The sequence below is a fragment of the Sylvia atricapilla genome, chromosome 4, assembly GCF_009819655.1.
Source record: "Sylvia atricapilla isolate bSylAtr1 chromosome 4, bSylAtr1.pri, whole genome shotgun sequence".
Classification (NCBI taxonomy): Eukaryota; Metazoa; Chordata; class Aves; order Passeriformes; family Sylviidae; genus Sylvia; species Sylvia atricapilla.
Genome location: NC_089143.1, coordinates 322,620 through 342,546, shown reverse-complemented (window position 1 = coordinate 342,546; position 19,927 = coordinate 322,620). Strand labels below are relative to the sequence as shown.

Below are 19,927 nucleotides of genomic sequence, written 5' to 3'. Positions count from 1 at the left end.
CTTGTCACCTTGTGTTCACAGGTGGCTTCCCACAGCCTCTGGCCGTGAGTGCTGCTGGTACCTCAATCCCACAGCCCTCTGGCCGTGAGTGCTGCTGGTACCTCAAATGCCTCAGCCCTGGCAGGTGCAGAAGGGGCCAGGTGTCAGCCAAACCTGGTCCCTGTGGCCTTGGGCTGAGTCTGTGTGTGGGGCTGGGTTCCAAATGTTGGCCAGGACACAGGGTGCAAGGTTTGTTTCTTCTGCCCTCAGCTGTCTAAACGGTGGCTGCCTGAAGCTGAGAAAAGGCTGTCATCTTTCTCTAACAATAATTGAGAGTGTTATCACCTCCAGATACCTGAGGTGCCTGTCTTAGGGCAGCATGAATTGTTTTCTAAACATGACTCTCCTTATCCATCCATTGTGGAGGGAACACAGGGCGCTGACAAGCTTCAGTGACTGACTTCTGGGTGTCTGAACCGGGAGATTTGGTTAAGCAAACTGGAGCACCTCAGTGAAAGGTGAGAGTCAGCGGGATTTTATGAATGGTTGCAAGGTGAGACATCCCAGAATTCAGGACAAGGCTTTTCAGCTGATCTGCTGGATGACCCAGTAGTAGCAGTGGTGGTGCTGGCAGCATCCCTCTGCTGAGGAACACCAATCTGATTGTGCTGCTTCTTTCTCCTCTCTCAAAGGTCGCCACTGCGAGGTTCATCAGATGACTGGAAACTACATGTGGGACCAGAAGTTAAATGTGTCTTTTGACATTGGTGTGAATAAAGAAAGCCTGCTGCCTCTCTGGTGGAATGGATCAGAGCCTTTCTGGGTCACAATGACGAAAGCCAAAAAGAATGTTTCCATGTACTACTGGCCAGGTTAGTATGTGCAAAATGGCTACAGTGCACCTTGACATGTGAGCACTCCATCAGCTGTAGGAACGGCTCTCTAACACAGTTCTGAAATACAGACAAGGATTTTGTGTGCTTTACTAACCAGACATAGAAATGAGTTAGCTTTTCTTTGGTCATGATAATTTGCAGATGCTTAGAAAGGAGAAGACTGAAGAGTCACTAGAGGCAGCTTTCCACTGAATGCCAGCTTCAGGAGGGTGCTGGCTTGAGGAGCATTCCCTCCTTCATCAGCTGCTTGTTCCTCTTGGCCACCTGTAACTTCTGCTGTGCTGAGCTCTTGCTCCATGAATGGTTCATTGTCCAAAGTTAAACAGTGACCATCCTCCCCCAGTGCTTCTTTGGTTTTAATTTGGAAATTAGTAGCTGAGAGCTGAAGACGATCTGCTCTGTGGGGACAAGAAAATCCAGCCAAAAGCAAAGCATCCTTGTCCTCTGGTCGTCCTCATTGTTAATTCATCTGTGCTCCCGGTTGCTGTGAGTCTGAGCCATTCATTTGGAGGGCCTTGGCCTTTCTGTTCCTCGTTTGTTAGATATTGCACCACTGGAATGGTTGGGGATGTGTAATAATGAGTCCTTTTTAACAAACAGGAGTATTGTAACCCCTTAGGCTAAACATTTAGGGACTCACATAGAAACAGATGTTCTAGCTGAGCAGCCAGACCAAATCCCTTGCACAGCACTCAGATTCTCAACTTTTTAATCTTCTGGCTGCCACCTCCCCTAAGCAGTCTGCAGATCTCGATGTGGCAGCCCAGGCTGGAGGGGCAGAGAGCTGCTGGAGGAGCTGTGGAGTCCAGCCAGTGCCAGCAGGGCAGGGGCAGCTGACTCATGCCATGGGCTGCTGGCCAGCCTGTCTCTGCACCCCAGTGACGTGTGCCCGGCCACAGCCCTTCCTCACCACGTGGCCAACGGGGTCCTGGCACAAAGGACCATTCTAAGGAACGGGAAGAGAGAGCAAACCAAGATAAAAACCATTGGAAAGCCATCCAGAGGGTTCCTGCAGTACTGAAGGGCAAAAGGATCTGAGGGGGACAATATTGCCTTATGGCCTCAGAGGCAGTCAAAGGGTTTGCATCAGCCCTGAAAACATCTTGCTCCCTACTGAAGATGTCTCAAGGGATCTATATATCCCATCTATATAGTGGGATATAGAAATTATGCAAGAATGTAGGAATTCTTTTAAAAACTTACAAAAATATCTCTTTCAGTAGACTATTCATCTTTAACTACTATTGTAATTGCTCTCAGTAGGTATAATTACGCACTGGATAGATGTAACAGCCTACAGAGAGCTGCTGAAATCCAAAAAAATCCCAGTATCACTTTCCATGAAGTGCCTTTGGACTTTAGCTAGCTCCTTGGTCACCATTTGAGCAGTGTTTCCCAGGGAGAGAACACAGGAGGTGTGTATACATGTGTCCCTGTACACACATGTACACACATGTGTACTCCTCACTCTGCCTGCTATTTCCAGCTGAAAATTGCAAGGAACAAAAGAGATCCTCTTTTCCCAGTGCCTACGCTCCCAAGTGTGTGCACTGAGCTCTCTGATGACACACTGAGGAAATTTTTGCATGGATCTGGCATTTTAGCTGTGGACTGTGACATGTTCCTCTGTTGGCCCCTGATTATTTATCTGTGATGGCTGAACTTTGGCAAAGTCATCAGGGCTTCAGTTCAGCACCAGCTGAAGCACGTTTATTTGAGGGGTACTCGTGGTCTCAGAGGACACATTGGCCATACAGGGTTAGGCACAGGAAGGGGAGTGGAATGTGGAAATACTGAACCAAAATGCAAGGCTGTTGGGCTGCAGGATTCCAGGTATCACTGGGGTGAACAGAAGTCACTCCAAATGCAACAGCACTTGTTACATTTTCCCTATATGATTTTTTTTAACCATTATCTTGTTCCATAGCGAGGACAAAACCCTTTCTAAAAATCCTAGATCTAGCATTTTAAAGCTTAAATTCTCAACAAGCCATTTGAATGGGCAGCGATATCAACAAAATGAAAATAAACCCCAAGCTTTACTAACCAAGGTGAGTAGAGGTCCCACAGGCATCTGCAGTCCATATGATCTGCCATCAGTGATTAGCTGTCCAGCCTGAACATACACTGCTGCTTAGTAATGACTCTTGCAGCTATGATAAAGATCCAAACAGGAAAAGCTGGGGAAATTCTGAATAGGAGCTGCAATATGTGGCCAAGTTCCCCACACTTTGTTCTGGAAGATGCTCTTTTCCCTTTAGCCAGCAGTGCAGACAAACAGGATCAGTGAGCCATAGCAGGAACACTTTGGAAATGCCGCAGTGCTGATCCTCAGGGTTAAATTCCCAGGATTCTCACCAAACTACACCATGCCAGGGGTCTCAAACATCACTTCTGCCAAAGCAGAGGGCCATCACCCCAGATGCTCAAGCTCCTTCGTTTTCCAGCAGCTTGTGCAACTACTTCAGCTGAAGTGCAGTGACAATTCTCTAAACATTGAAACGAGAGACGGATTGGGTAAGAAAAAAATACTCTAAACTCAACTTTTGCCATTTAAACACAATGTTTAGCAGACCATCCAGCTAGTCTGGAAAGTTCTCAAAATCTTCTGTTATGACAGTGAAGTGTCCAACTGTTAAATAAATGTTTAGAAATGTAATTTAAAGCTGGCAGAGATTCAGGTCTCCATGTCAGATAGATAAAGAGGGGCCTATATATCACTCTGAAAGAAGTCCTTATTCCTGCTCCAGGAGTTCAGGACTTTAAATAAAGGTTTAGTATCACACAAAACTATGCAAAGGTATCTAGCATTACATCTTAATAAATACAGCTTAACTGTTTGTAGTTTAACCAAAAAAAACCTTAGTATTCCCTTGGGCTGGCTCCAAATCTGTTTAAATTTCCTTTCCCATAATGTCTAAAGGAGAAAACTTACCATCTATCCTGGCCTCTACCAAAATAAAAGTAAAACATTAAAGGGTCTTCATGGCCTGTATTTTGGACTTGTAACAGGCCTTAACAATAAAAACCCTAATTTAACCTAATTTAAGTTCGATTCATCACAGAGGAAAAAAAAAAAAGAAAAAAAAAAAAAGCTTTTGCTGTCTAAACATCTTGAATTTCCAGTGGTACTGTCAATAAGCTGCACAACTGAAGACCACTATTTCATGGCCAAAATGATTTCTAATTGTTGCTACCCTGTAGTCTTTTACGTCACGCTCATCACTTGACAGTCTAGAAATAGCAAAAATATCTCAGCAACTAAAATATCCCAGATCCCCAAGAGGTTAATGCTCCCAGTTAAAATTATCTCATGAGTAATTCTGAGGAATGTTATTTGAGAAAATTGCAATCTGATGTCAGTATCTGAAGAGAAAAGAGGCAAAATGCTCATATTAGTCACTGGCTATGAGCAGTCAGCCACCTGAAGTAAAACACAAAACATTTCTAACACTTTTCCAAATGCTTTCCTAACTTCTTGCCTGGTTTTGGAGACAATCTTGAGCCAGACTCACCTAACTGTGATGGGAGGACTCTGGGGCTCTGGAATGATAATTTGCATTAATCCAGTGTTTCTGGAAGCAGACTTCTTGTAAATATTAATATTATTCAGCAGCATAGTAACTGGAGAGCAAAAGGGCAAAGGAACCTCACAAAAACATGTCTTTCTGTGTTCAGGGCCATGTTCTCCTGTAGGATTTGTTGCCATAAATTTTCAGGCCACAAAACAGACTTTATTTTGCAAGAAAAGCTGCAAGTTATCAAGAGAGTAAATTGGTTTACGCTGTTTTAATAAGACCCCCTGGGAAACATATATAATAGTGGAGAGCCAGTATCACATAATAAAACACAGTTTATGGAGGATATTGCAATGTCAGATACAGCGTGTCTAATGGGAAGGATTTGCTGAACTTCCAGAGGACAATGTCTGTGTCTATTGTGTTGGGAGCCTGGAAATGGGGCTGCGTGGCCACAGAAATTACAGTACAAACAAGCTTTAGGTGGAAATGGTCTGCCGTGAGGGAATCCAGCACTTATCACGGGGAGGTCACGCAGAGACCTTCCTCTTAGAGAGGGAAATCAAAGAGGCCAATGTACAGCTTGCCACAAGCATTTGTCAAACCAACCCCTGTCCCCTTTTCCCTTGGTTCCCTGCAGGGAGGGCACCGGGCAGGTGATGCCACGGAGGATTTACACACCTGAGCTCGGACACCCAGGCGTGGGGCCCCTGAGCAGGGAGAAATGGCACAGCTCACCACATTTCCTTGGTTGCAGGTTGCGAGGTGGAGATCCTGGGGGTCAGACCAAGTTACTGCCGGGAGTATTTCAGTGTCCCCACGGACAGAAACTTCGCCGACGCCATCAGCGACGCCCTCGAGTCCCTCTGGTACGTCTCCAGGGCTTGGGCTGGGCAGTTCCCTGCCTCTGGGACATGAGTAAAACAAATCCAGCTCTTTGGGTTTACCATCAGGGAGCTTTTCGGGGTGGGCTTCCAGGTGGGAGGATGAGGGCTGCCTTAGAGTATGACACAGAAACAACACAGCAGCAGGAATGGGCCCTTACATTGGGAGTGCAGGAAGGATGTGCTCCTCTGTGCCTGTGGAGGCTGCAACAAGGAGCCTACATCCTGACTTACTGCTTCTTCTAATTTGCTCTTTCGGACAACTTTAGGATGAGCCTGTGCGTGTCTTTTCACTGACCAGCGAGAACAGGCCTTGAAATGCTGGTATTTAGAGAGGGAATTCGGAAATTCAGCTCCAGTCACTTGCTTATAATACAGATGCTTTGGCTTTTTCTTCATTTTAGAACACCTCAAACAAAATGTCTTTGGAGAGGGTACTCATTTTGTGCAGATATGAGTGTAGAATAGAGTAGAATAGAAGAGTTCAGTAGGAAGGGACCTACAATAACCATGTAATCCAACTGATGGGAATCCATCTCTCAGGCAGCTCCTAGAAAAAAAGTAATCTTCTGACTTAGCCTTAAAGTTCCACCATCTCTCATTGAAACATTTACAAGAGACAATTGCACACAGGCTGTAAAATCAGGAAAAATTGCACCACCACATCCAGAACCAAAGCCTTACCTTGGGCATAATTAGCTCCTTCTTTAAAAACCTTGTTGGTGCCATAATTAATCCAAACCTAGGAAACCCTCCTACTTTAATATTTGCAACTGCCATAGCAATTTGAATCCACAAGGTTTTGTATTCAGGTGCTGAGTGTTGATTGTCCTTGAAATAAAGGCTCCAAAATGATGAGAACATTTCTGGGGATGCTGCTCCCAGTTGCACACTGGGTCGTGCTGCATAGGTGCTCACAAATAAGTGTTGTTTGTAGACAGAAGGTGTCTGAGACCATGTGAGGGGTTTTATCCTGAAATTATTTCGCTTAGATTTAAAGTAAGTTACCTGCATGTGACATGAGGAATCCATGTGTGCCATAGGAGGCTTTCTGGAGTGTTTGCAACGCTTTTAATTCAGTGAATAAAAAAGGGAATGGAAGTTGTAATGCAGACATCAGCTCTGACTTCTGGTGGAACCCTAGAATTACTGTGGAAAGCTTTTTGGTCTGGTATCACTTTGGGATGGGTCAAGATATACTTAAAGCTCCTTGCCTGGTTTCTGTGAAGCACAGTGTATAAGGCTGCTCGGAGCTGGTTTTCAGCTCTGTGATTGTGAACATGGTTAAAAATGAGGCACAAACTGCTAAAAGTATCAGCCCTTCGAGCTGTTATTTTGGGCAGCTAGAGAGTTTCAATAGCTAACTCAGGCCAAGCCACAAGGCTGCCTGCTGCTGTCTGCAGAGGAAAAGGAAAGGAACACAACAGTGTTGGTGGAACAACTGCAAGAGGTGAAAGCTGGTGATTTCAAGGAAAGCACAGATCTCTACCACGAAGATGTCTGCCATAAATAACAGCTACAGTCTTATGAAATGCCCAAATCCTACAGATCATCCCAACACTGCAGAGGTCCTGTCTCTGGTGTCTGTTTACACACAATCCCTGGTGAATTTCTTCCCAAATTCTTTCTCTTTAAACTAAGTGCCCTGTCTCCAGCAAGGCAGGAAAGAGGAAAAAGGCATTAACTGAGATAAGATTAACAATCAGGCTTGGGTGTAAATACTGCAGGGACTTGGAGTAAGAAGGGAAGGAAGAGAACGAACAGATTAGAAACAAAGTAGGTTTTCCTTATTCTTTCTCTAATTCATCCTCTTTGTTTATTTCTTTAAGGTTTAGGAGAAACAGTTCCATGCTGCTGAGCCAGCCCATAAGAAGAAATACTTTTATTGTAGGCATAATCATTTAGCAGGATTTAACATCTCTGAGTAGAAGAGTCTTGAGCTTGTCATCCGTATCTTTTGCAAGTGCTTTTGACTTTTGAAGCTGCTCAAAGGCTGGCAAATGCAGTGTTTCCTTTCCACACCCAGATGATTGGAAAAGCCCATCAGGCTGAGACTGTCCTTAGCTATTTGTGAGCAAACAGCCCGTGGCAAGGGCAGTGCCTGGAGCAGAAGCCCTAATGGCAGGGATTGTACTTAGGGAACTGCACTTGGGAACTGCACTTGGGCTCCCACCATTAGCAAACCTCGCAGGGACTCCAGGGTGGAGAAGTGCCACTGAGCTTGTCTTGCAACCAAAGGAACTCATCCTTCAGCAGCATTCTCCAGTCTCTTTAAACAGGGGCTTCAGGACCACTGTTTGGACCAAGAATATTCAAAACAAAGTCGAGCATCTTGTTTTGGCAAGTGAAACTAAAACCTCCCCTGCATCTTTTCAACAACTAACCTAAGGGCTGTTGTAATGTACCAACCTTCCTGTAGAGGTGCCATGAAGTCTTTATCGTACCTGCAAAGTGTGCTGGAAGAATATAAAACACCTTTTGGTATTGCCATCAGTGCTGTCCAACTTTCTTCAGCAATCTTTTCTGAGTCATTTATTTGGAAAGTTACTGGTGATGGAAGAAGACAGGACTAACAGAAAGACAGAATACTTCTCCCATATAAGCCACGATAAGGGTTTTCTTAGAAAACTTAGAAACTCCTTCTTTTTCCATGCAGAAACAGGCAAAAACGGAAACAAAGTCAAACTCCAGATGTGCTGTACCAAATTCTGCAAACTCCTAAGCATGCTGCATTACTGGAGCTTGTCTCATTGAAGAAATTCAATATTCTTCCTTAGAGTACTGAGCCCTCACTGAGAAGTCTCAGCACAGCCTAAATGAGATCTCTTGTTTTAAGCACTAAATCTCTTTCTTAGCTTCTATCTTGATCAAAATGATCATTACTAACAGGTGAGAAGACATAAATTAATTAAATTAGCTCATAAACAGGCACTGCAGCAGAAGGTAACTATTTCAGTAGGTTCAGTGACTGTGTATAAAATAGAGAAATTACAGGGTTTAATTTTAGAAAATAATTTATGTCTAATACAGATGGAAAGTAATGCTTAAAATGAAACTAGGGAGAGGGGAGGGCTGCTTCATTTAAATTATTTTAAAATCTTGAAGAATGAGAAACCACACTGTTCTGCAGGGCCAGCAGTGGAGAAATTCCCACCACAGCAGACACTTCCAACTCCTCACAGGACTGCTGCTCTGAGGCCTTCTGCAAATTGAGGAATGCAAATGGCAGACCCTAATTCATTCACTCACCTCTGACTTTGCCTCTTCTGTCCCACTCATTACACCAGAACACCCAGTGTCTTTAATTAGAGATGCTGGACTAACGAGTCTTTCCATCAGGACCTTGGAATGGATGAGCACACCTCATATGGATGGCGTGTTCTGCAATAAATTAAATACAACACAAAAACACTGGGTTTGAGCCTCATGGGTATAGGCTTGTGATTTTATCCACACAACTTCTCTCAGGGAGATTTAGAGTGAACAGGAAAGTGGTCATGAAAATGAAAGTAAGCCCTGATGTGTGTGCTATCCCCACTAATTAGGCTGAGAGCAATCAGTGCAGAAAATGTGATCAGCTGAACTTGTGCAATTTTGAGATTACTTTAGTTTCCCTTGCTCATGTTCCTGGATAAAACCCCTTTCTAAAATCTCATCCCAGCTCACAGTGCTCAGTCTTTTGTAAGGCAGAGCACATCCTGAGCTGAACTCCGTGGTTTGTAAGACCTCACAGAGGAGAAAGCCAGAAGTGCCAAACTTTAATTAAAGCACACTTGACTGGTAACTCCCATAATCCTTTTAATGGGGCATTCAGCACGGAAATCAGAATGTCTTTGTTATTAAAGGGGAAGCTGCCTTCCTCATTCAAAGAGGCTGGAACAGGCCAGCCTGTGCTGGCACATGGCAGCTTCCACCTGCTGCCTCTGAGGGAAGCCTCAGGCAAACTCAGGAGGCTCTGGCTGTGAGTAATGAGCCCAGCAGTGCAATAGGTGATGGGACAGCACCGGCTGGGAGCAGGAAACGGGCTTCTGTGGCTCTATGTGCTGGTGAAGACAACACCAGGCAGTGTCCAGGTGTATCAGGTGTATCAGCCCCTCACTCGCTGCCCTGTCCCAACCTGTAGGAGATGGCTACAGCTGCCAGAGGTCACATAAACAACCTGCAGCTGCATTAAACATCAGGAGGCATGGTCTGCCCTGATCTCTATAGAGACAGAGGCCCTGCAGCCTTGAGGGTAGCTGGATGAGAAACAGAATGAGAAAGCAGAAGTTTGGAGAACAGCTAACCACAGGAACGCAGAGGTGGGAATCAGTTAGCGCTTTTCTCAGATAACCAATAGTCAGCTCACTTTTAGCAATATGCATGATCTTGTTAGGTGTGCTGTATATTGTGTGACCTTTTCCAATAACCTGAGCCTTGTTGATCAATGGTATCGATTGTGGCATTTCCCCCGCCGACGGTGACAAACCAACGCAGCAATGACAGCGCTGAGATGGCCGCGGTGTACCACGAGCGCATCGACGTGGAGGGCCACCACCATGGCCCCTGGTCCCAGCAGCGCAGGGACGCCCTCAGGGAGGTGGACAAAGCCCTCAGCAACATGATCTCACTCATCAAGGTGAGTGCACCCACAAACCCAGCTCCCGTGTGTCTTTGGGAGAGGCTTTAACACTGGTCTCTGAATAGGCTGAGAGCCTGTTTAATGCCTGTCACTGAATGCAGGGGCTGTAAATTTTTATTTCCTGAGAAACAGGCTACTGAGATCCTGTGGAATCACGGCACCATTACCCTCATTATTCTTTTCACTGATGGCATTATGACCCTCCTGGTGGACTCACACCAGCAGCCCCAGGGAACCACAAACCAATATCCTCATTGCTCTGTTTATGACTTGTGTTACCAGCTGATCTTTATGGTAGGCAAAGGAATGAAAACCGTGTGTTTCCTGAGGTTTGTGGAATCAGACAATTAACTTTTATAGTGGTTTTTATGACAGCATTCAGAACTCTGTACTTCAGACTTGGTTTTAGAAAAGCACTATCAGAATTATTTTGCAGCAAGAAAATCTTTTGGATAAATGGCAACGCCATTAATATTTCTGACAATGATAAATGCATGTTGGAGTTTTTATGTGTTTGAGTGAAGAGAGGTAGATGTATCTTCAATTTCACTAAATATTAAAAGCCCTGGTGTTAATGCTCATATTTGAGAGGGAAAGAGAAACACGCTTCCAAAAGTTGCATCATAGCAAAATCGTTGCCTGGACTTGTTTTGGGAAAACTGGTGCTGACCTCTCAGACTCCTCCAGAGCAGCAAGTAAAAGTGGGTGTCTACCATCATGAGTGGTGGCAAAAGCACACTGCAGGATATTCGTGGGTGTGATCCTTCTGGTTAAACTCCACTGAACCACTGGGGGTCAAAAGGTGATTTGTATTTTCCAGCTGGCACAGACAGTGCAAAGCCCTTACACGGCCCTAAAAGTTGTCCTGCACTTTCTACACAGAGAAAAGGCCTTCAGAATGATCTCAATGTCCTCCTCTTCTCTGATCATGGGATGACAGACATCTCTTGGGCAGACAAAGTCATCGAGCTGAAAAACTATATCAATATGAGTGACACCATACAGATGAAGGACCGAGGTCCTGTTGTCAGCCTGTGGCCAGCTCCAGAGAAGCATGCAGAGGTGAGTACAGCCTCATTGCACCTCTCCATTTCATGTTCCCTCAGTTTTTATGCCAATTGTGTCTTCCATTTTCTCTTGACATCCAAATCCCACACTCAGAGATGTGTGCAAAGATCAGCTCTTATCAGGAGTCACTTGGATCCTGTGACACCCCTGTGGTGCTGGTTTCTGAAGGAAAGTCACACCAGGCAATTAAAAAGCATGAATTTCCACTGTTGGCAAGGACACCTGCTTTAGAACCCCACCCCTATTAACTTCTGATAAATAGCTAAAAGATTGTAGCTCAAAATGCACTTTTAGGGTTTTGTCTATATTAGTCAATATAGTGACACTCTAGCTAGGATTTTCAAATGATCTGGAGCGGGTTCATATTCATATTCATTCAGGCTCAGGCATTCATATTCCAGTAAACTCCCACTGGGGAACCAACACCATTAGAACAGAACAGCAAAAAATATTTTTTTACATTATTTTCCTTGGAGGAATTTTTGATGAAGCATGTTGGATTGAGTCAGCCATAAAAGCTCAGCACTAGAACTTCAGGGGTTTGAGGGATGTATTAAAACAATAGCGAAAAGATTTGAAAAAATTTGAAAAGAATGAAAATGTAGTTTCTCTGACTAATAGATTAGGAATTATAGTCTAACCAGAAACTTGTGCATGAGAAGCCAATACTGCTGTCCTCAGAATATAGATGAGTGGATGTACAAAATGAGCAAGTTGTTCCCCAGGCAAATAGTTCTGGTTCCTACATTATATTTTTTCTTACAATTTATACTGTAGCCTGAGCAATTCAAAAAAAGATAGTATTTGCTGATCTTTGCACCCAAATGGTCTCCTCAGGAATTGTGTCTGTGACGTTGTGAACATTTCAAATCAGTGCCAGAACTGGAAGTTTCCTCAGAGGCGTGCATGAGCATTTCACTTGCCAGTGCCTCACAGGGGATCAGAGCACTGATGTGCTTAACCCAGAGCTCCCTGGGTCTGTGGGGCAGACCTGAAAATGGGCAAGCTGCAACTTCACCCAGCCATGGGCTTCATCCCACAGAGCTCTTCAGCACATGCCTCTCTCCTTAAACAGCCCAGTATTTCTAACAGCACAGTATTTCAATATTCCTAATGTTTCTAAGAAAAAAGTACCAGGCCTTATACTATAGTTTTGTTTCATTCCTTCATTTCTTTTTAGGATTTCTTACTGGAGAGCTGCTTTTTAAGCAAAATAAAGTTGTTTTTCAGTTTCCCAATAGCTAGATTCTTTATTTCTAGTGAATTTTAAAGAGCTATGTTTGTGAACTGGAGTGTATTTTAATACAGTGGTTATCATCTCTGAGAATTACCCCATTTCAAAGCACCAGGAGTACTGGTGACCCCTCTCTAGCACTGGTCATGGTGGGAGGAGTTGTGTCATCTCAGCCTGGAGCTGTCCTTATGGTCACTGCACATCAGTGCACACATGTGGCACACACATGCACACAAGGGTGACTTAGCTGAAAGGCTGATGAAGAACCTTTCACCCTTTGAAGAACTGAGTTACTTATTCCTGAAGATTGTTTCTGTTTAACTTGTTAAAGAACAATACAGAGTCTGGAAACTCCAACAGCTGCCTTCTCTTTGGCATATGAACATCTTTTTCAGGCATTTAGGACCTATTTTCTGAATAATTTGGGGTGTAATGACATTTGTGTGGTTATATTCCAGACAGTATGATTAATATTAATAAACCACTTGCATGGCATTGTGCAGATTCCAAGCTGCAGGCTTTGGCTAATTAATCTCACATCAGATAACTAACAGAGCAGATAACTGAGCACTATCAGTTCCTAGTAGGGATTGACCTGGGAAAGTGCAGGAAAGGCAGGTGAGGTGACATCCATTCTCCACTCAAGGGCACAAAGAGGGAAGGAGTGGCAGATGCTAAAGGTGATGTTGCTTTTCCACATCTGTACACAGTCCACAGAGTGCCTTAAGTGTCTCAGCATTTCACTCACTGCCTCCTCTGAGGTGTGCCTTCTCCTGTCTGTTCCTGCAGATCCACATCTATACATTTGTGAATGTGTGTGTTACAAATACACATAATACATCAATTCATGTTTTCCCATGTGTTTATGATCTGAGTTTTCAGGATCTCCTAAACCACATGAGCTGGTTTTGTCCAGCCACGATCTTTGGACAGGCAAAGTCCTGGTTTAAATGCACTGATGATTAGCCATCGCAGGGGATTAGCCATTTTGCAGATTCAGGTGTTTTCATGTACCCATGAGTGTATTTATGATCTTCACAGCCATGTGGTGTCCTAACATTCATTTGTTTTGCAGATATATCAAAAATTGAAAGCTGTGGAACACATGGATGTTTATAACATAGAGGATATTCCAAACAGGTTTTTCTACAAAAAAGGGAAATTTGTGTCTCCACTAACTCTTGTGGCTGAAGAAGGATGGTTCATAGTAGAGGTAAAGTACAGAAGCAAAATACTTTGACAAGAGTGTGAAAAGGTGCAATATATTGCTGATCATTGAGTTAAAGTCAGTGAGCCAACTGCAAAACTAATGTCAGATTCTGCTGTGTGCTTAAAAGAACTTAAAGGTATTGCAGCTATCCTAAAGGCAGACAGTTAAATAGTCAAAATGCCTCTTTTTATTCTGTTGTCATAAAGAACTAGTTCTTCTGTTTCACATTCTTCTTCCCCCTGCTATCTACCTTCATTTCACATTTTCTTCCCCCTGCCATCTACCCTCATTTCAGGCACAAAAAGAGTGTTTCCTTTTTAAGTCCCTGTTATCCCTCCCTTCAGCAGCACCTTGTGGCAGCTTTTCCTTCTGCCTGCCTTTCCTGCCATCACCCTGTCCTAGAAATGCCCCACTTCTCCTGAGCCCAGCAGCCTCCAGAGGCTCAGACTGGAGATTTACTCCTCAGAGACCCCCAGTGCACACACTGAGCACCTGGGAACTTGTAAAGCAGACAACCCAGACATGGAGACATTTTTTCATAAGTTATTTTCTTACTATAAATTGTCATCTTTACTTTGTGCTTTTGCCACTACCGGGCACCTTTAAATTACAGATATTAATCGCAGCTCAGCACAGCCCAGAGGGTGAGAAAACTGTGAATCTTCTAAGGAGGTAAACCCAGCAGAGGTATTAAGTGGTTTGCCCAAGGTCATATATTAATCTGTAAGCTGATAACAGAACCAAGAAGTCCTCATTTCCCTCATGTCCCAGCACAGTGAGTGCCCTTTGTGGCCTTGCAGGTGACTGTAACTCAGCTGAGCATCTTCCTTCCTGGCCTTCAGAGCCACCTGCTCACCAGGCTTTGCTCAGGACAGTCCACACTACCACATTTCTCACCAGCCAACCTGAACTTAGCACAATAGTTTCTACAGCTGAATAAAAACGCACCTCTAAAAGAATCTGATGGCTTTGGAATACAGCTGGGTGAGCACCACATTTCTGATTTAAAAAAAACCCAACAAAAGCCAGAGTTAAGATTTAGACAGGTAGAGTAGAGATCTGAAACATTTTTCCAAAATTATTTTTAAAAATTACAACTAAACTCTTTCGTACAAAAGTCCACAACAGAACATTTTTACATAGTCTGTAGAAAATAAAAAAGCATTTAAAAATCATTGAAACTCTGACAAACCTTAATAACAGTGCAGCAAACACTGCTGCTATGATAATTACTTCTGTCTCTCTGCCCATTCCTTCCCATTGTTTCTGATTTTCAAGAATGTCCCCTCATTAATGCTGTCAGATTTTCCTTCTCTTCTGTACACTTTCATTATCTGTGAATGGGATATGAAAATGAAAGTTTCCTGTCATATTTTTAAAGAAATGATTGAGCCTTCTATTACACCTCCTGCCCAAACCACTGAAGAGAGGATGTGCAGCTCTTCCCTGTCACGCTCGCAGGGTTTTTTAACTCTCTGTTTCTAGTGGAGAGCTAAAAGCTGTTTGAAAAAGGAGATTTTGGTGGTGGTGGTTCTTTAAAGAGACAAAGAGGCTGCATCTGGAAAGTTGTTTTCCTCTTCCTGGAGCACAGGAACTAAACCCCACCTGCGTTTTGGTCAAAGCAGGATGAGGAGGGATTTCGTGCTGTACCAAACCTGATCTGCTCCTGTCACCGTGTTCCCTTCACACGAGTGAGTGGTGCCCATGCTCTGGGCCCAAGAGCCCCAGCTGCTGTCCTGTGCAGCCGTGGTGTTAGTGCTCAGGGCTGCAGGCTCACCCCAGTGTGTTCTCCCAGCCTCTGGGGATCAATTGCAGCACATTTCCTAAAGGTACACGCAGGGAAGAGTGCAGTGTCTGCAGTGTCAGACACATCTGCTCCACCTTGGGCCAGGATTGCCAGCCCAGGCTGAGTCTGAGCATCAACAATCACACCTCAGACGAGGTCTTGCTCCCCTTTGGCGCTGCCAGGCAGGCACATTAGTGTGCTGCCAGTGTCCTGGGGGCACAAGGAGCCCCTGGGGTCGGTGGGGTTTGCTGTGAGGCAGTCCCTGGTGCTCCAGAAGGGCAGAGCTGGGATGTTTGCACAGCCCTGTCCCTCCAGCTGTTGGTGGGGCCATTCCAGGAGCTCTCACCTCAGCTGCAGCTATGGAAGTCAGTAGTGTGTTTTCTGACTCAGCTGGCACCAGAAATGAAGGAAATGACTGTCCCTTTGCACACTCTGTTGTGAGTGGGTGTCTCCTGATGTATGGAAAGCACACCACCTCCTCCTGCATTCGATATTTCTGGGAAGCAGCTGTGTCCAGGACATCTGCTGTGCCCATGGAGGGCTGTAGGTATGGCAGTGTCATGGTGCTGCCAAAGAACCACTGCAAATTTAATGGGAATTCACTTGTCTGGAGCTGATGCTGGCAAATGCTCTGCAGGATACCTGATGGCAAGCAGCACACTTAACCCCCAGGAACCACAGGAAGATACAGCACAAGGAGGTGCTGTGGTAGGAAGAGAAGTCTGTCTTCTCCTTGGTTTGCTCTGAGCAGGGAAATAGATGGTCAAGAAATGAAATTTGATAGCTAAAATAGTTTGATTTAATCTGGAATAGATTACCCAGAGGAGCTGTGGAGTCACTCTCACTGAAAATGCACAAGAACTGTCTGGATGCAATCCTGTGCAATGTGATCTAGGACAACCCTGCTTGAGCAGGGAGGTTGGACCAGATGATCCACTGTGATCGCTTCCAACCTGACCCCTTCTGTAGTATTCTGGAATTATCTGGTACATCTGCCAACTGTTACATCTGAAGAAACTGGGGTTACCCTGGAAAATAGCTGGAAGAGCTACACCCCTCAGCCATCACTACTGCTGTCCTCAGTGCACAGTCAATTTTCTCAAGGAATAAGACAAAAATCATACAAAATCATGCAAAACAAATGTTTATAAAAGGAAAGGGATCCTCAATTAATCTACTTCCCCATCTGCAGGAGCTGTAGCACCATTTGCCCAAAGTGGGAACGTGGGAAACTTTTGGGGGCATCTTCTGTCCTGTGCCTGAGTGTGAAGGGCAGACCTGGACACTCTGGAGGGCTGTGCAGCTCCTTCTCTGTAATTATCAGAGAAATTAATGTCGTGGCTCTGATGAACTGGCAGTTGATGTTCTTTGTTCAAGTGAAATTGCTGCCATAGTTTTGGGGTGATGTGGAGTCTGTCTGCTGCTATCCCTAAGGAGCATGGGGCAGGAGAAACTCATGGGCAGGGTGGTTTTGGTTTTGTTGGCATTTTGATCAGCCCCTGGGGCCTGATTTGGCACTGCTGTAGGTAAGAGCTGCTAACTCGAGGCAGGAGAAAGTGAGGAAGGAATTTAAAAGCACATCTTAAGTGCAATATGGGCTAGGAAGAACGAGATTTATAATGACAAATTAATAAAGCATAGATCCACTGAGCAAGGAAATAAAACAGAGTCCAGGCCACAGAAAGTGGGATGGTCTCAGGCCAGAGCCAGTGTTCCCTGGAACAAGCCTCATTTGTTTAAAAACAAGTTGGGAGAAGAAAAAACAATTAGAAAATATCTAGTAGGGGTGATATTTGTATTGTTAGGCTGACTAGTCAAATGGAGCAAAAAATGACTTATTTTTCGGGGGTGTCAGTGGTGTGTGGGGCAGAATCAGCAAGGCAGGATGGTTTTCACATGGTGCTGCAGGCATGGCAGGAGAGACAGCACCTTCACCTCTGACATGTGACTGTTGTACCTTGTGTTTGGGGCAGAAATCCAGAGGAGAAATTTGGGGGAGAAATCCAGAGGAGCTGTCCTCCCCCTCCAGCTGGGAGGTGGTCACTCACTGAGCAGACCCAGGGTCAGCCCCTGGGATGAGCTCCTGGGCAGTGTGGGGACCTGCCGGGGTGGCCCAGCACGGGGGGACAATGGCCAGGGCCAGCAGGCACTAACCAGACCCTGCTGCTGTCCCCCAGAGCAGGGACAAGCTGCCCTACTGGGAGAATGGCACGGGGAGGAAGGAGGCCTGGCAGAACGGCTGGCACGGCTACGACAACGAGCTCATGGACATGAGAGGCTTCTTCCTCGCGTATGGACCAGGTACAGTGCTGCATCCCTGGTGCTCCACCTCATCCCTGCAGCCCCAGGGTCCTCACCCCTGCAGCCCCATGGTCCTCACCCCTGCAGCCCCAGGGTCTTCATCCCCATGGCCCTCACCCCTGCAGCCCCAGGGCCCTCACCCCTGCAGCCCCATGGTCCTCAGCCCTGCAGCCCCATGGCCCTCAGCCCCATGGTCCTCACCCCTGCAGCCCCATGGTCCTCACCCCTGCAGCCCCATGGTCCTCAGCCCTGCAGCCCCTGGCACGTCAGGACCCTGATGCAGCACTCTGCAACACAAAATAATTACAAATAGATGGCAGGATTTCCTCATTATCGAGGGTTTGTTGCACTGCATCTGTTTTACAGCTGAAGAAACAGGGCAGGGGGATGTGAAGGGATTTGGTCAGCCTCTCTCTGATGTCCTGGTGCAGTTACTATCTCTTTGCCCTGTTTTCTGACATTTTGGCCTAAACTTTCAATTCTATCAGAAACACATGAATCCTGCTTTTGTTAGGGGGTCAGGCTCACTACAGCAGGACACTTTGGGAAGGCTGCAGCACACCTCACCCCCTGTCTGATGGCAGACACAACCCCCTAGCTTCCACTTCATCAGGCCCTTTACCCAGAGCACCAGGCTGCAGCTGCAGACAGGAGTGGAAGCACAATGTGCATTACAATCACGTCAGGCTATTGCATATATCAAGCACATACAGTCAAGTAGCTCCTGTACTTAAAAATTCAGGGCTTTTTTTTAGGTTTTAGAATAAAATTGGTCTAGAAGTAAAAAGAATTAATAAAATTGTTTAAAACAGTTTTTTGCTGAGCTGTTGTAAACCATACAGCATGCCACATCGCAGCCTGGTGGGTGCAGTCCCCAGAAGGCAAAGGAGCCCTGGCCCCAGAGCATCCCACGTTCAGGGGCTGAGCCCCAAGCTGATGCCAACTCCTCTCTTTTGCTGCAGATTTCCGATCCAACTACCGGGCGCCTCCCATCAGATCCGTGGACATTTACAACATTCTGTGCAGGCTGGCAGGGGTGCAGGCACAGCCCAACAACGGCTCCTGGTCCAGGGTGGAGTGCATGCTCCAGAACACGGCCCCCGGGGCCCCTCTGCCCCTCTGCAGCTCCTGTGTCCTGCTGCCAGCTCTGCTCTCCCTGTGCGCCACCCACATCCTGCTGTGACCCGGACAGTGCCACTGTCACCAGCAGCTCCGGCCTTCTCTGACTGTTCTTGTTCTTCATTTGAATAATAGTTTCATTAATAGAGCGCTGCCCCCACTCCTCCGCTGCGCTCCACCAGGCGTGAATCTGACCCATCCTGCATTTACAACGGGTTTAACATGCAGCCAGGTTTTGTGCTGCTCCAAACAGAGCCAGGGACAATGGTGTCACTCACCTAGGTTTACAGCGCTGGCAGGGAGAGCAGAATCCTCTCTATCCACAAGGTTTTCTGGTGGGTGCACATGGAGCCCTCTGAGCATCAAAGACACCTCAGCCCAGCATCTCTCACTGAGGAGCTCAGGAGTGGAGGCCAAGCTCCTTGCAATTAGCTGGGTTCGTCCTGCAGCTCCACCAGCAGCAGAGCCCCATCTCCTCACAGTGCAAGCCCAGCCCTGTCTGTGCAGACACAGCCCCCAAAGAGCCCAGAGCTCTGCTGAGGGACCACAGTGCTGGTAGAGCTGCCTTAGCAGGAGGGCACCCAGAGCATCCCACTTCTCTCAGCTTTTCCTTCTTCATTTTCACCACCATTTCCACCCGGCTCTGCCCATTTCCAGGGCCAGGCTTTCCTCAGGGACCACAGAGGAAGGCAGGGCTGGGGAAGGGGAACGTGGCAGAAATCCTCCCCTTCAAAGCCAGCGGGAAAACGGAAAAACATCTGGACACACAAGGGTCAGGAGAATGTGGGATGAGGGAGCCTGGCATTTAACAGCCTCTCTGCTCTTCCTGGTGAAGGTAACACCATCTGATCGCATTCTGATGTTTTGTACCCAACTGCATTTCTGGAGGTTTCTCGACACACTGCTCCTCCACCAGCTTTTGCTCTGCCTCTGTCTGGTGACCGGCACATTTGGCTTTGTTCTGCAGAGAGGTGTACCCTGAGAGACCTCCCACCCTCCCAGCTAGCCCTGGTGATTATTTCCATCACGGGCTATCAAGCCCAAGCAAAGTTGTATCAGAGCAGTTAAATTAAACAGCAGGAGAGGACAGAGCTGCTGCCAGAGGTGCCTTTGGGAGTGCACAACGCTTTATCTGATATACCTCTGAACCAGGAGCTTTCAGCAACAGACTGCCTTTGGAGGGACTGAGGTTCCTTCCCGTGTAAAACAAACCTCCAGGACTCTTCTGGAGCCAGAGAGAAGCACCATCGGGGACGTGTGCTACAGTGCATTTAAGGGTGAACGATTACACTGCGGGGAAAAAACAACAAA

General features: G+C 46.1%; 1 protein-coding gene across 1 annotated transcript in view; it reads left to right on the top strand.

Moving 5' to 3' along the window:
• The window catches only part of LOC136359862 (glycerophosphocholine cholinephosphodiesterase ENPP6-like), a 28,165-nt gene extending 9,485 nt beyond the window's left edge, over positions 1–18,680 (top strand). Inside the window, exons 2-8 of the mRNA XM_066316767.1 lie at positions 672–851; positions 5,151–5,262; positions 9,754–9,895; positions 10,781–10,960; positions 13,276–13,413; positions 17,374–17,497; positions 18,460–18,680. Coding sequence (XP_066172864.1) covers positions 672–851; positions 5,151–5,262; positions 9,754–9,895; positions 10,781–10,960; positions 13,276–13,413; positions 17,374–17,497; positions 18,460–18,680 — 1,097 coding nt within the window. The remainder of the gene's footprint in view (positions 1–671; positions 852–5,150; positions 5,263–9,753; positions 9,896–10,780; positions 10,961–13,275; positions 13,414–17,373; positions 17,498–18,459) is intronic.
• Positions 18,681–19,927: the final 1,247 nt, after the last annotated feature.